General features: G+C 37.7%; 1 protein-coding gene across 2 annotated transcripts in view; it reads left to right on the plus strand.

Annotated features, from left to right (window-relative positions):
* The window catches only part of ASXL2 (ASXL transcriptional regulator 2), a gene marked incomplete at its 3' end in the record, with an annotated part of 79,315 nt that overhangs the window by 47,154 nt on the left and 15,305 nt on the right, over positions 1 to 16,856 (plus strand). Inside the window, exons 5-7 of one of the 2 annotated variants that reach the window (XM_081101279.1) lie at positions 10,983 to 11,095; positions 13,345 to 13,471; positions 15,226 to 15,369. In XM_081101279.1, the coding sequence (XP_080957405.1) occupies positions 10,983 to 11,095; positions 13,345 to 13,471; positions 15,226 to 15,369 (384 nt within the window). The remainder of the gene's footprint in view (positions 1 to 10,982; positions 11,096 to 13,344; positions 13,472 to 15,225; positions 15,370 to 16,856) is intronic. The other variant, XM_081101280.1, reaches the window with a different exon arrangement.

Below are 16,856 nucleotides of genomic sequence, written 5' to 3' on the forward strand. Positions count from 1 at the left end.
CAAAGAGCCGCATGTGGCTCGCGAGCTGCGGTTTGGCAATCACTGGGCTAGAGAAACAGTTAGCAAGATTCATAATGTCTAGATGTGGCTGGAAACAGGAAAAGCAGTATTAAAGAAGCCAGACTGCCCTGACTGGTTTGGCTCAGTGGATAGAACGTCGGCCTGCAGACTGAAGGGTCTCAGGTTCGATTCCGGTCAAGGGCATGTACCTTGGTTGCAGGCACATCCCCAGTGGGAGGTGTGCAGGAGGCAGCTAATCAATGTTTCTCTCTCATCGATGTTTCTAACTCTCTATCCCTCTCCCTTCCTCTGTGAAAAATCAATAAAATATATTAAAGAAAAAAAAGGTCAGACTAATAAACTGGAAACAATATCATGGTCTTGGAAGTCTTGACTTTTCATTAGCCACATATGCTACAGTAGCTGTTTTAAGTAGTGGCTGTACAATGTTGTTAAAAGTTGTCTCTTGAGAATTTAAGGTAAATGTATTATGATACAGGAAGATCTAAGAAATAACAATAGAACCCCATTGTCATTAGCTTATGATGTAGATTAAGATAGCATAACCTTGCCCAATACTCAGCATCTATAATAATAAAAGTGTAATATGTTAATTAGACTGCACGTCCTTCTGGACGACCTTCCGGACGAAGGCTGGGCTGTGAGGGAAGCCCGGGTCCCAGGTGCCAGAGGGAAGCTGATGCCGGTAGCCAGGGGAAGGAAGGCCTACTCATGCACGAATTTCGTGCATTGGGCCTCCAGTAATAATAGAAGATACTAGCAGCAAGGTAATAGCAAAATAAAAATTGTGGTTCAGATAAATTGTTTTGAACTGCCTTTGATTCATTCCTTTTCTAGAACTTACCACAATATTGAATATTTATCCTTGGCTTACACTACAATGAAATGTTCCATCAAGATCTTTTCTGATTGTAGGTAGTGTGTTAAAATGAGAGTAGAATGGGCCGTATGTGGTGTTTGGAAGGTGGAGATGAGAGATACACATGATGTCATCTAGAACTCATATTTACTCTAGCAGCTCTGATATTCTTAAGAAATGGATAAATGCTGGGCTACCAATAGTGAAGAATGATTAACTCTTTCATTAATGGGTTACGCATGGTATAGATATGGACATTTTAGGCATATGTTATATATTTATGAATGTTCTTGTAGTCCAGTGAAATTAAAGTGGAAAATCTGTAGTTAGCAGTCATAGGAGCAGCATGCAGCAGAGCAGCTCTAAATCAGTTGCAGTTATTAATAAAGGTAAAGCAAACTAATTGTGCCTATTCCTTTTTCTTATTTAGGGCTTTTCCTCTCAATCTGACATCACTTTATTTCAAATGCATTGTAAGACAGGAAGAACATTGAGATAGTATCAAAACCCACTTCCTTTTATGTACAAAAATAAAGAGCTCTGACAGCAAAACTGATACTTCTAGTTGAAAATTGATAGAAACTCTCTTGATATAGTTGTACTTTTCAGCCAAATAGGAATAGAGAACAGAACTTTGAAATTCAGCCCAATATTAAAACTAGTTTATTAATTTCCATGTAAAAGTGGAAGAACTTAGAAGCTTGTGGTATTTAGTTCTTAGTTTTCAGACAGGAAACAATGTTCAGAGAAGAGCTTTATGAAATTCCAAGCCAAGGTAAGGTCGAATGACTCCAGAAAAATGATTAAAATCAACTTTTTCTGTTGCTTTTTTGGTAGGATCATAGCTAAGTAAGTCTATGCCTTTTCCCCAAAATAAAATATAAGTACTGCAGCATGAAGCAACTGCAGAAATATTTTTTATCTTCTAAAAGAAACAAGTTTTTCAGATTTTAGTCTGCTTTTAAAGTGTCTTAAGAAAAACATTAAATGTGAAATGTATCTTTTCACCTACAAGAAATTGCTAGTTCTTTCCAGGAGCATGACCTAATGTTAATTTTACTGCTTGTCCAGAACTATTTTAAATCAGGAATTTGCTATATATTGTGTTTTTAGTTGAAATACCATAGTCCTTCCTGTCCTCTAACATTTATATATATATATGTTAAGTTGCTGAATGGGGATGATTATGTGTAGAAATATCTCCTTTAAAAAAGGATACTAGGGAGAAAAACTTTGGGCAAAGTTAACTTATGTGGGGAGAGACCTTTGGGAGAGATGTTCTCTTTCTCTTCTGGAGTGGTTGGTGGCTGAGTTGGGAGGTTTTAGCTCTGTCATGTATTAAAGATGGCTACACTATTAGGACTTGGATAATTAGGGTACCCAGAAGCAAGGGTAGGTATTCAGGTATGGCCTCTCCATGTTTGATTATGGGACTGTTTGAATATCACAAGGAGCTAGTCTGCCCAGTTTGGAGTAGACTACACTTGCTGTGGGAAGAAGGGGCTTAGAACGGTAACAGTCTTCTCCTGGAAATGAAATTCCCCTAAAAAAGACTGTCCTGTAAATAAGAACTTTCCCTCTAGAGAAGGATTAGTGTTTTTGAAGATTAAAACAATTTTGGAAACTTCAGTTGCTATAATTGTTTTAACCATTAATCCTTCATCTATATAAAGCTAAGTTTTAATTTTTATATTACGGCTTCATTATTTCTGATACCATCTAATATTTCAGAGGGGCCCATTGAATGTTTTTAGGAGAAAATAAAATGTCAGTGATTATTTACTAAAGCTTTAAATTTAAATGTGTCTAGAATGAATAATTCATATCCTGTTGATGTTACTCAATATAATAACCATCCATTGAAATGGGAAATTCTCAGTGCTATAATATATCTGAAAAGCAGTATCTTCTGCACATATATTCAGTGAGTGGTACATAAATATTCAACAACCTGAAACTACTTTAGTAAACTGTGCAAAACTGGCTTCAGTGAGCACCAAGTTTTAAATGTTTTTCTGAAACTACTTTAGTTTTCTCCACTAGGTTGCTCTTTGAATTTTTGGGTAACATTTTTTGTTTTGTTTTTAAATCAAATAAGTAATGTCTGATCTTTTGACTAGAATTTGTTGATCTGTTGTTGTGTCTATATGTTTATATGAAACATTGTTGTTTCTAACCAGATTCTAAATATGTTTTTAAATGACTGGTTTTAATATGTTGAGCAGTTCACATTGGAGAACCAGTAGAGTGGAATATAATCTTGAGAAGTATTGTTTAGGCCATTCTTTATTTACAAAGCTAAAGAAACGTCTCTATTTAAACTATTTGCTACATTTAATCTTTTTCCATTATGTACCATTTGCCAGGTATTTGGGAGAACAATTCGAATAAGGTGTGGGTTCCACCCATATCTAGAGATATAGAAATAAGCAGATAATTAGCAAATACTTAATAAGTAGCAAGTGTTTATGTTTATCATATTAGGACAGAATTAGAAAAGAGAGTAGCTTTACCATGGTTAGTATTATATGAGACATAGAAAGATTTAATATATTCTTCCCTTGAGAGTATAACTTCTCTTGAAGACTAGACATATGGAAAGAAAATATATGTAAAGGCAAGAAGGTGGAAGTGTGTATACAGTGTTTTCAAGTAACCATAGGAATAAAAGTTTGGCTGTAAGAGGGGATTTGTGGGGAAAAAGAGGAAAGAAGTTGGGATCAGACTGTTAATCTTTATTGCTAGTCTCCATTATTTATAGTTTGTAGGTGTACATAAAGTAATTTCTTAGGAAAATTAAGATATGTAGTATGGATCCGAGAATGGCAACACTGCTGACTCAAATTTTCATAGCCACATACCAAGAGGAACAAGATTTTTGTTTATAATGCCTGCCCAGCATGGCTCAGTGGTTGAGCGTCGACCTATGCATCAGGAGGTCATGGTTCTATTGCTGGTCATGGCACATGCCTGGGTTGCGGGCTTGATTCCTAGTTTGCGGCATGCAGGAGGCAGCCGATCAATGATTCTCTCTCATCATTGATGTTTCTGTCTTTCTCTCCCTCTCTCTTTCTCTCTGAAATCAATAAAAGTGTATTTTTTTAAAAAAGATATTTGTTTATAGGCCTTTTTCTGTTGGTTTTATCCTCTTGTCTTTTCTGTTGGCTTTATTCACTTGTCCAGTTAAGCTAGTATATTAACCCAGTTATCTGAGTTAATATACTAGCTTTGATTTACTTTTCTACTAATAGAGTTTATATTAGTTCAGTTTATTTCTAACCATTGGTATATAGGGCAAAAGAATTCTTTTCCATTCTATTCTCTCATACCTCATTTTATTGCGCTTCACTTTATTGCGCTTCACAGATGCTGCATTTTTTTACAAAGTGAACGTTTGTGACAACCCTGAGTTGAGCATGTCTGTTAATGCCATTTTTCCAACAGCATTTGCTTCCTGTGTCACATTTTGGTAATTCTCACAATATTTCAGACTTTTTCATTATTACTATATTTGTTATGGTAATCTGTAATGTTATTATTGTAATTGTTTTGGGGCACCACGAACTGTGTCCATGTAAGATGGTGAACTTCACCAATAAATGAATGGCTCCACCAACTGGCCATTTCTCATTTCTATTTCTCTCCTTTGGCCTCCCTATTCCCTGAGATACAATAATATTGTAATTAGGCCACTTAATAACCCTATAGTGGTCTTTAAGTGTTCAAGTGAAGGGTCTCACATCTCTTACTTTAAGTAAGAAACTAAAAATATTAAACTTAGGAAGCTACGTCCAAAGCTGAGATAGGCAAAAGCTTGGCCTCTTGCATCAAACACTTAGGCAGATTTTGAATGAAAAGTGCTATCCTAGGCCTGGCTAGTGTGCTCAATAGTTAGGGCATCATTTAGTGCAGTGCAGGGTCATGGGTTTGATTCCTGGTCAAGGGCACGTAACTGAGTTGCAGGTTCGATCTGTGGCTCCAGTTGGGGTTCATGTGTGAGGCAACCAATTGATGTGTCTCTCTCACATTGATGTATACTTGAGTTGGCTTCACTGGTGGGTCCTGGAATCTTTATGCTTTAGTTCAGTTGGCTTTGAGATATGTTTGTGGTTTTGTTTGTTAGAAAGGGCTTTGAGGTAGGTGAGGAAATGAATAGTCTCAGATATATGCAAATCATTAAAAACAAAATAAACGTAGTTAAATATTAATACTTTTAAACTTTATTTTCATTATGTCCCTTTAAAAAAATTGGTCAAATCAAAAAGACAGTAACAAGTGTTGGCAAGGATATGGAGAAATTAGAAGAAATTCTACATTTCTCGTAGAACTGTTAAAATGGTGTTTCCATTTTGGTGAACAATTTGGCAGTTTCTCAAAAAGTTAAAAATAAAGTTACAATTTATATATGAACCCAGAAGAATTCAAAACATATGTCCAACACAAAATCCCAGTAATGAATGTTCTTTTTTATTTTAATCCTCACCTGAGGATATTTTTCCATTGATTTTTAGAGAGAGTAGAAGGGAGGGGGAGAGACAGAAAAAGAGAAACATCCATGTGAGAAAAACACATTGATTTGGTTGCCTCCCCCACACACCCTGACCAGGGCGGGGGACGTCTGAGCATGCAACCGAGGCACATACCCTTGACCGGAATCGAACCCGGACCCTTCAGTCCATAGGCCGACGCTCTATCCACTGAGCAACTGGCTAGGGCGCCAATATTCTGTATATAATTGTTCAGAATGCCCCCAAAGTGGAAATAACCCAAATGACCATCAGCTAATGAATAAAAAAAATGGGGCATATGCGTAAATTGGAATAGTGTCAAGAGATAAAAAAAGGAATGAAGTATTGATTGATACATGCTCTGACCTGGAAGAACCTTCAAAACATGCTAGTGAAAAAAGCCAGTCACTAAAAAGCACATACTGTATGATTTCATTTATTTGAAATGTCCAGAATAGACAAATACATAGAGACAGAAAGTAGATTAGTTATTGCTTAATAATAGAGACATTGATTAGGGAAAAAGGAGTGACAGCTAACTCATACAGGATTTTTTAGTGGATAATGAAAATTGATTGTGGTGATGGTTGCACAGCTTTGAAGATATATGAATTGTATGGTATATAAGTTACATCTCCGTAAAGATATTGTATAAATGCACTGAGGTTATGGTTTTTTTCTTGTTGCTCAGTCATCTCAAGAATTATCCAACTTTATTTTTGTGTGATATATTACAATGATTATTTTATTTTATTTATTTTATTTTTTAAATATATTCTATTGATTCTCCACAGAGAGGAAGGGAGAGAGATAGAGAGTCAGAAACATCCATGAGAGAGAAACATCGACCAGCTGCCCCCTGCACATCCCCCACCGAGGATGTGCCCGCAACCCAGGTACATGCCCCCGACCGGAATTGAACCTGGGACCCTTCAGTCCACAGGCCGACGCTCTATCCACTGAGCCAAACCGGCCTCGGCTTACAATGATTATTTTAAATGTCACACTTACTGTATGCAGTTTTTTCCCCAATATATAAACTGTATCAGCAGTCGCCTACCGGTGGTCTGCAGACCACTGGTGGTCGTGAGAAAATTTTGGTGGTCTGTAGAAAAGTTTGGACATTATTTGCATTTTTATGTTTTATTAATCCTAATAAATAATAATAAACAAAAAATACTTTAAGAAATTCTTATATTGTGAGTGAATGACAGTTTTCGCCTTTACAGTGCACTAAATTCACGAAATGTACTAGAGCAGGGGTGGGCAAACCTTTTGACTCAAGGGCCACAATGGGTTCTTAAACTGGACCGGAGGGCCGGAACAAAAGCATGGATGGAGTGTTTGTGTGAACTAATATAAATTCAAAGTAAACATCATTACATAAAAGGGTACGGTCTTTTTTTTTTTTTTAGTTTTATTCATTTCAAACGGGCCGGATCCGGCCCGCGGGCCGTAGTTTGCCCACGGCTGTGGAGTCTAGTACAGTGATGGCGAACCTATGACACGCGTGTCATAATTTTTTTGGTTGATTTTTCTTTGTTAAATGGCATTTAAATATATAAAATAAATATCAAAAATATAAATCTTTGTTTTACTATGGTTGCAAATATCAAAAAATTTCTATATGTGACACGGCACCAGAGTTAAGTTAGGGTTTTTCAAAATGCTGACCGCCGAGCTCAAAAGGTTCACCATCACTGCTCTAGTGCATTTAGTGAATTCCCCTTTCTAGTAACTAGAGAGGGGGAAATGAGAAGTGCAAGTGGCTTCAGTATTGTTTCAACCATTACAGCAGTCACCCACTCCGCGATTAACTGATTCTATCCAATTGTTTTATTTTATTTATGTATTGTATGTAACTGTATTTTCTTTAACTGTTATATTTAATGGCATCAAATAGTTTGCCTTTAATAACTATCATTTCTTGTTTGGTTTTAGACTTGAATGAAATAATCCCATAATGAGGGAAAAAAAGCAAAGCATTTCTTTAGTAATACAAAAGATAATGTAGCTAATGATAATAGTAACAATAGTAATATGTGTACTTCACTTAACTGTGAGCTGATCAATGAATCAGTCTCCACAGTCCTCGTCAGGCACCATTAGGAAGAATATTCGAACTGGTGACGGAGAGAAGAAAAAACTCCAAGTATCAAGAAAATATGATTCGAACTACTTGAAATTTGGATTTGTTTAAGAACCTGGTAGTGAGTTGGATGCACGGCCACTTTGTGTTGTGTGTTCTGAGAGTTTATCCAATGATGCCATGAAACCTTCAAAACTCGAAAGACATTTGCAATCAAAACACCCGGATTTAGCTATAAAACCACTTGAATATTTTTCAAAGACTGCGTGAAAATATGCAAAAGCAAGTAATTGCTCTAACAAAAATGACTATTGGAGATAGTCTTCTTATCTGATAGCATTTTAGATCACGAAAAATAAAAAGCCGTTTACGATTGGAGAAGAATTAATTAAGCCTTGCATGTTACAAGCCTATGAAGAGGTTTTGGGAAAGCAGGCTGTCCAGAAATTGAAAGCAATTACTATGTCCGCTAACACTGTCAAACGCAGAATTGAAGACATGGCTGAAGATATTGAAAATCAAGTTATAAAAATGGTGAAAAATTCACCATTTTATTCAATTCAACTTGACAAATCAACAGACGTAAGTAACAAGGCACTTCTCCTTTGTTTTGTGAGGGTTGAGTGTGAAGGAGAGTTACAGGAAGAACTACTTTGTTTGCTCAACTTGCTGGGTGCAACAACCACCTCTGAGATTTTTGAAGCACTTAATAGTTATTTCCTGGAACACGGAATTGAATGGGAAAAATGTATTGGAATATGTACAGACGGTGCCGTAAACATGACTGGGCATCTTTCAGGAATTTTTGCAAAGGTGAAAAATGTTGGTCACCCAGACATTTTGTCTACACACTTTACTATACATTTTGAGCAACTTGCGGTGAAAAAAAAGTCCCCAGAACTACACACAGTATTATCAGATGTTATTAAAATTATAAATGAAATTCGACACAAAGCGCTCAATTCTCGAATATTTGAGGCACTTTGCGAAGAAATGGGTTCCCAGTATACTCAACCTTCTTCACGCTGAGGTGAGATGGCTGTCGAGGGGCAAGATACTAACCCAACTGTTAGCCCTACACGAAGAAGTCAAAATAATTTTTCCAGCAGCAAAATAATCTGAAATTATAAGAACTCTTCTCCGATGATAAGTGGGTAGCCAAGCTTGCATACCTGGCAGATATTTTTTCACTATTAAATGAACTAAATGAACTTACAAGGACAACTTAAGGATGTGTTCACACTGTGAGGTAAAATGGATGCTTTTCAAAAGAAAATATTACTGTGGCAGTCATGATTGGCTGAAGAAGATATGCAAATGTTTTCAAACTTTGATGACTATATGAGAGAGAAGGTTATCAACCGGCAGGTGGTAACCATTGTTCAACAGCACGTACAATCATGCACAGAATCTTTGGTCATTATTACCCAAAGAAAGAAGATCCCAGATATGGCAATCGTGGATAATAGATCCATCTGCAGCAAACATTGAAGACAGCAATTTAAGCATGAATGAAAAAGAAAGCCTCATCGGTCTATCATCTGACTATAGTTCAAAGCTAAATTCCAGTCATCCTTATCAAAACCTCATTTTTTATCTCCATTAAAAGTGAATACCCCTTGGGGAGTGAGAAAGTAATGAAAATTTTGATTCAGTTTTCAACAACATATTAGTGCAAAAAAACATTTTCATCTGTCACAGCAATTAAAACTCGGTACCAGTCTTGGCTTGAAATAAATACGGCTCTCCATCTTGCAGTAATGGTATTGGAGCCAAAAATCCATAAACTTATTTCAAGCAAACAGGAGTAAATATCACACTCTAAAATTGTGTAATCCTATATAATAAAGCCTAATATGCAAATCGACCGAATGGTGGAACAACCCATCACTATGACGCGCACTGACCACCAGGGGGCAGACGCTCAACGCAGACACTGCCCCCCAGTCCGCAGGCCCCAAGCCAGCTAAGGCAGGTGCCAGCGGGGATCCCCCGATTACCCCATTTGTCACCCCACAGATTGGCCCTGATCACTGGCCAGGCCTAGGCACCCTACTCATGCATGAATTTCGTGCATCAGGCCTCTAGTACTTAAATAAGCTTCAATTATTTTGTAAAAATTAAACTTACTTTAATAAATTTGTTACAATTAAACAACCTTTGAAGATTTTGTTATGATTAAATAAGTATTTAAAATGTTATATTAAATAGGTGCATTTCATATTAATAAAATGGAAGTGCTCTGTTCATTATTTTACAAATGTATTTATCTTTTTAAAAAAAACATTAGTGGTCCCTGGGATTTAAGGTTATGAATTTAGTGGGCCGTGAGCTCCGAAAGGTTGCGACCGCTGAACTGTATCATAAAGGTTGAGATATAAAGCTAAAGCTACGTAGGTAACTCATTTTAATATTGTTTGCTCTTGTCCTCTTTAAAGTGTTATTTACTGTGTATTCTTTTCTTAAGATATTTAAGAGACAATTGAAATGCTCTGTTTCAAAACTTTTGTATTCCAATGAACAATGCTTCTGCATTTTCATGTTAGGTAGCTACCTACCAACATACTTGGTTTGGTATGTTAAAGCTCTTTAGCCCACACTATGGGATTCCATTTTGCTATTAAACCTTTTCATTCCAACTACTATGAAAGGAAAAGGTATTAGTAAACAGGTACTCTTCAAAGTCATCACTAACAGTAGCGATGGTCAAGGTATTGTATTTTTATTGTTAAGGGGTCTGAATCAACAATTTATCTCATCATAGATAATGCACTGTTAAACTCTATAAAACATAAAGATCAAATGTGCTTTATTATAAGAGGTATAGTCTCTTGGAGGGGAAGACCCTCATTCATGTAAGACCAAGGTTGGGCTAAGCTCTGGGGTATAAAACAGCTAGTAATGAAGAAGAGAGTGGTTTATGTTTTGTTAACCTACATTGCTTCCATTAGAGAAATCCTCAAGTGCCCTCTCACCCTAGTAGCCCTAAAACCGCTGATTTAAGAGATGTGGAAATATCAGTATTAAAGCTGTAGTAGAGTTTTTGAGGTGGAATGGCCTTATTGCCTTTATTTTAAAGATAGGGAAAACTGGGACCTATTCTTTCAATCCAGGTTTCTTCCACTATATCATGCTGTTAGATTTACCTTAAGAACATACATACTGTCCAACAGGCTCTAGAATCTTTTCTAAGTTTATCTAATTTGGTGACTAATGGTTTATATTCTGCTTCCTGTTTCTTCAATCAATTCTTTTGAAAAATTAAAGAATGAGAAGGTATGAATACTAACACCCACCCCTTCCCCATCCTATCATCCTTCACTAGAGCTTTCTGAGGAAATAAACTGAAAAGGGAGGCTGTTTGCCGTAGAACTCCAAAAAGAAGATCCTTCCCAAAAGTGTTTGGTCACAGTTCTTAATACAGGTAGCAGAATATGATTGGGGAAGGCATGGTGCTTGATATCAACTCTGATAACAAATTTATCATTGTCATTTTCCTCCTTAGTATCAAGACTGTCACAGCCATCCTCTCCCCAGTCAGGTTGCCCATCACCCACAATTCCAGCAGGTAAAGTCATATCTCCATCACAGAAGCACAGCAAGAAGGCACTAAAGCAGGTAATTATGCTAGTCTCTGTTTATCAGAAGTATAATCTCCTACATTAAAAATGCATGACTCTGGCAACCATTAAAAATTTCTTGAAAGGATATTATGTTCTTTTAAGGAGACGTTTCATGCAGTTTCCCAATTAGGATTTAATAATGTATGTATCTCTGTGTCATTGGTTTGTGGTATATACTCTTTTTATCACATTTTATGTGTTCCTAATTTGCTAACAGGTTTTTCTTTGTGTATGTGTTCATTTTGAAAATTATGAATAGTTGTTGAATTTTTCAGGTTTTCTTCAGCATTTATCGAGATAATCAGGTAGCCTTTTTCTTTAAATCTAGTATCATACAAAATTCCACGACTAGACTTATTTTTTATTGATTTCAGAGAGGAAGGGAGGAGAGAGAGATAGAAACATCAATGATGAGAATCACTGATCAGCTGCCTCCTGCACACCCCCTACTGGGGATCAAGCCTGCAACCCTGTCATGTGCCCTTACTGGGAATCCAACTGTGACCTCCTGGTTCATAGGTCGATGTTCAACAACTGAGCAACACCAGCCAAGCTAGGTTTTTTAATGCTAATCCATACTTAGCTCTCTAAAATAAACTGTATGTTTGTTACATATTTTTAAATATGTTATGGAATTTTCTTTTTTAAGATACTAGCTTGGGGAAAAAAAGATTTTAGCTTGGATTTTGTTGGGAGTTTTTTTTTCTTTGTGCTATCCAGAAACAGTTTTGGAATCAAGATTCTTCTAACATCCTAAACTAAATTGTGTAGTCCCCCCAAAATGTATACACACTTCAACAGCTGATAGCTCCATTGATGTTTCTTTCTTTTCAGATTTAACTTATTGGAATTAATAATTATTCAAAGTGTGTATACATTTTTTGGAACACCCTGTATTTTTCTAGGTTTCTGGGGAAATTTTGAGTAGTTTATCTTTTTATTGAAAATTCTGTAAATCTCACTTTTTAAAATTGTTTTCCTAGCATTTCAGTTTTAATTTATTTTCTTTTACTAGTCTCTTGGTTTTCTGCTTGTGGAGCTAAATTTGGAAATTTATTTTTCTTAGAAAGTGATCCATTTCACCTGATTTTTTTCAAATATTGGTATAAAGTTGTACATAGTATTCTTATATGTCTCTTTTTTGTTCTTCGGTGTTGTTCATTTATAATGTACTAGAGACCTGGGGCATGACATTCGTGCACTGCGGGGGGGCGGGGCGGGCAAGGATTGTCCCTCAACCTGGCCTGTGCTGTCTCACAGTCCAGAACCTCTTGCGGGGATGTCTGCCAAGGCGTCCTTAGCGCTGCTGCAGAGGCAGGAGAGGCTCCCAAAACCACTGCTGCACTCGCCAGGCGTGAGCCTGGCTTCTGGCTGAGCGATGCTCCCCCTGTGGGAACACACCACTAGGGGAAGCTCCTGCATTGAGCATCTGCCCCCGGTGGTCAGTGCATGTCTTAGTGACCGGTCATACCACTGTTCGGTCGATTTGCATTTTAGGGTTTTATTATATAGGATTTTTTTCGCCCCCTGAATGCTGCTAGCCAATGGTTTGTCTATTTTATTGGGCTTTTCTAAGAACTAGCTTTTGATTTTTTGAAATGCAAATGGTCAGTAAATAGAAACTCACTAGTAGTTAAGAAAACATAAAAATAGTGGACTACTTTAATTCTCAGATCAGTATAAAAATCTTAATTATATCAAGCATTGGCAAGTGTGTGGGAAAATGGCTACTGTAGTTTGTCAGTAGCATATAAATTATTGTAGTTACTTAGGAGACAGATTTTGTAACATTTATTAAAACTTAATTTTTTATTTATTTTATTTTTTAAATATGTTTTTATTGATTTTAGAGAGTAAGGGAGAGGAAGAGAAAGAGAGAGATTCATGGATGAGACAGAGAAACATTGATCAGCTGCATACCCCTACCAGGGATCATGCCCGCAACCTGGGAATATGTCCTGATCTGGATTTGAACTGGCAATCCCTCAGTGCATAGGAAGATGCTCAACCAACTGAGCCACACCAGCCAGGGTGTATTTATTAAAATTTTAAGTATATACCCCATAACATTTTAGAACTAATATTAAGAAAAATACGTACACACACACATATATATATACACATAAACACACAGAATAATATTTGCATTAAAGTTGCATGCTCTTTTCCACTTAATAAGTCATTTACTTTTTCTTATTACTGAAATGATTGTCTTGTTTCTCACAGTCAGTTTTCTCTTTCTAGGCTCTGAAGCAGCAGCAGCAGCGGAAGCAGCAGCAGCAATGCCGGCCAAGTATGGCCCTCTCCTCCAGTCAGCATCTCTCTCTGAAGGCTGTCAAAGCTGCCAGTGACTCTGTGACTGCCAAATCTGGTAGGTAGATGGGAGTGTCTTTGCAATGGAAGTTTCTTTATTTTTATTATTTTATTTCTTAATTGAATTTATTGGGTTGACATTGGTTAATAAAATTATATGGGTTTCAGGGAAACAGTTCTATAATACATCATCTGTATATTGTATTGTGTGTTCACAACCACAAGTAAAGTCTCCTTCCGCACCATTTATCCTCCCCATTACCCTCTGTTGCCTCTCCCTACCCCCTTCCCCTCTGATAATCACTGTACTATTGTCTGTCTCTGAGGGGGGTTTTGTTTGTCTGTTCTGTTTTTTTTGCTTAATCTTTTCATCAATGGATGTTTCTTTTTCTGATAGTTTCATGTTGGTTTTCCAATTTGTATACTGTAGAATTTATTTTTAAATTATTGTGTTTATTTACATAATTCTTGTACTGCCAAATCATTGACTTACTAGTAATCTTTCCAAGGTAAACAGAAAATTTATGCAAATATTCATGCAGTTATTAAAAAATACGTAAGTGGGATTTGTATGTTAGAGTGAGATCTATGAGTAATGTAACTTCCAAGATGTCTTAGAAATATTTGGAAGCTGCTAATCAGTAACCTTAGAAAGCTGATGTTTCCAAAAGATGCTCAAACTGAACTCTTCACAAATTACATCCTTTAAAAAGAAAAGGTTTTGCCCAGCTGGTGTGGCTCAGTAGTTTAGCGTCAACCTATGAACCAGAAGGTCACGGGTTCAATTCCCGGTCAAGGCACATGACTGGGTTGCGGGCTCGATCCCCAGTGTGGAACTTTCAGGAGGCAGCCGATCAGTGATTCTCCCCTCATTGATGTTTCTATCTCTCTCTACCTTCCTCTCTGAAATCAATAAAAATAAAGAAACTAAAAATATGTGCAGCCTTTGAATTTCCATTGGACAGACCTGAGGCTTTTAGATTTGTTGTTGTTGTCGCTTACTTTGTTTTTAATCTAAACTGGTCTGGATATAGATTTTGTGTTTTATTATGCAATTCATTTTGATGCCAGTTAATTATATGTGCCTGCCAGATTTAAACTGTGTCTTGCAGAACTTTGCATTTATGTTAGGAAGGAAATTTACCACCAAAAGCCAATAATGTGCTGAGAGGAAATAAGGGATTTTACCTTTTTAAAAAATATATTTTTTTTGCCCTGACCTGTTTGGCTCAGTGGATAGAGCGTCAGCCTGTGGACTGAAGGGTCCTGGGTTCGATTCCGGTCAAGAGCATGTACCTTGGTTGCGGGTACATCCCCGGTGAGGGGTGTGCAGGAGGCAGCTGATCGATGTTCCTCTCTCATCGATATTTCTAACTCTCTATCCTTCTCCCTTCCTCTCTGTAAAAAATCAATAAAATATATATTTTTAAAAATATATATATATATTTTTATTGATTTTTTAAAGAGAGGGAGAGGGATAGAGAGATAGAAACATCAATGAGAGAACATCATCAATCGGCTGCCTCCTGCATGTTCCCCACTGGGTATTGAGCCCGCAACCCTTGCATGTGCCCTGACCGGGAATCGAACCAGCAACCTCTTGGTTCCTGGGTTGACGCTTAACTGCTAAACCATACCAACAGGACAGGATTTTACTTTTTTTCTAGGCTTAATTCTCAGACTCAGAACATATTTGCAAGGTCAACTTACCTCATATATAACTACTTTTAGTTAGTATTGAATGGTTTGTTTCATTAATTGATTTCTATCTATAACCTTAATGTCACCAGTCTTTTGTATATTTTTCCCTAGCAGTATGGGAAGGAAAGCAATCAGATGGACAGTCAAGCAGCTCCCAGAACTCAAACTCTAGCTTTTCTTCTTCAGTTAAAGTGGAAAACCCTTTGTTAGGCTTGGGGAAGAAGTCATTCCAAAGGTCTGACAGACTCCACACAAGTAAGTTAATTTACAAAGACTTCATGTTTTTATCAACTTATTTTATCAACCCAGTGTCTGAAATTCATCAGCTACCTGGCTTAAATTTACTTCCTGTTCACCTATGAGGTCTTGACCATTTTCATGTCCCTCATGTCCTTACCAAACTTTATTCAGAATAAGATCTGTTATCAGGCCATTTTTGTGGTTTATTTCTTTTTCTGATCATAAGTTGCTTTGTCTGGCATTATTTACATTTTATTTCTAACCGTACAGAAAGGGCTTATACTTAAACATGGCAAACTGAACCTTTTTTTCCTGCTCCCTCTGAATCCCACAAAAATGAGAATATGGAAATACAAAAGGGTGAAGAAAACAAGGAGATAGCAGATGGGTAGGCAGTGTCAACAACTTTGAAAGATGAAAACTGGATGGGTATTTCATAGAGCTGAGTAGCAGATGCCAGTAATAAGCAAGACAGCTAAGGCTGTAGAATACCAGAAAGGTTCCAGAATTGGAGATATAAAGGATCCGGATAGAGAGGGTGAGGCATAGATTTGAAAAGAAGAACCTTCTTTAAGACCCTGGCCGGGTAGCTTAGTTGGTTAAGAGCATCATCCCAGTACGCCAAGGTTGTGGGTTTGATCTCCGGTCATATAAAGCAACCAATAAATGCATAAATAAGTGAAATAACAAGTCAATGTTTTTTTCTCTCTTTCTTCCTCTCTTTCTAAAAAATCAATTAAAAATAAAAAGTTAGTAAGAAGCAGTTTGATGCCTTACCCCCTAGTAGGAGATAGATTTATTTTGAAGTGAAATTAAGCCCAGATAACTGCTTTCAGCAGCCGAGGTCTCAGAGCTAAAGCCGGCTCTCAGCTCCAGTGACAGCCATAGAAGGTAAATAAATCCCAGAATAAAAAAAGAAAAAGAAAAAAAGGAGAGGTTGGGAGCTTCAGTCACCCGCCAGCCTGAAAACAGCCCTTAGCCCCTCACCCAGACTGGCCAGGCACCCCAGTGGGGACCCCCACCCTGAAGCGGGTGTGAGCAGCTGCAAACAGACATCAGCCCCTCATCCAGGCTGGCCAGGCACCCAAGCAGGACCCCCACCCTGATCCGGGACACCCTTCAGGGCAAACCAGCCGGCCCCCACCAGTGCACCAGGCCTCTATCCTATATAGTGAAAGGGTAATATGCAAACTGACCCTAACAGCAGAAGGACTGGGAATGACTGGCACTATGACACACACTGACCACCAGGGGGCAGACGCTCAATGCAGGAGCTGCCCTTTGGTGGTCAGGGCGCTCTCACATGGGAGGAGCTTTGCTCAGCCACAAGCCAGGCTGATGGCTGCCAGTACAGCGGTGGTGGTGGGAGCCTCTCCTGCCTCCTCAGCAGCGCTAAGGATGTCCGACTGCAGTTTAGGCCTGCTCCCCGTTGGCAAGTGGGCATCCCCCGAGGGCTGCCGGGCTGCCAGAGGGATGTCTGATTGCCATCTTAGGCCCAATCC

Source organism: Myotis nattereri (assembly GCF_964212035.1).
Source record: "Myotis nattereri genome assembly, chromosome: 10".
Classification (NCBI taxonomy): domain Eukaryota; kingdom Metazoa; phylum Chordata; class Mammalia; order Chiroptera; family Vespertilionidae; genus Myotis; species Myotis nattereri.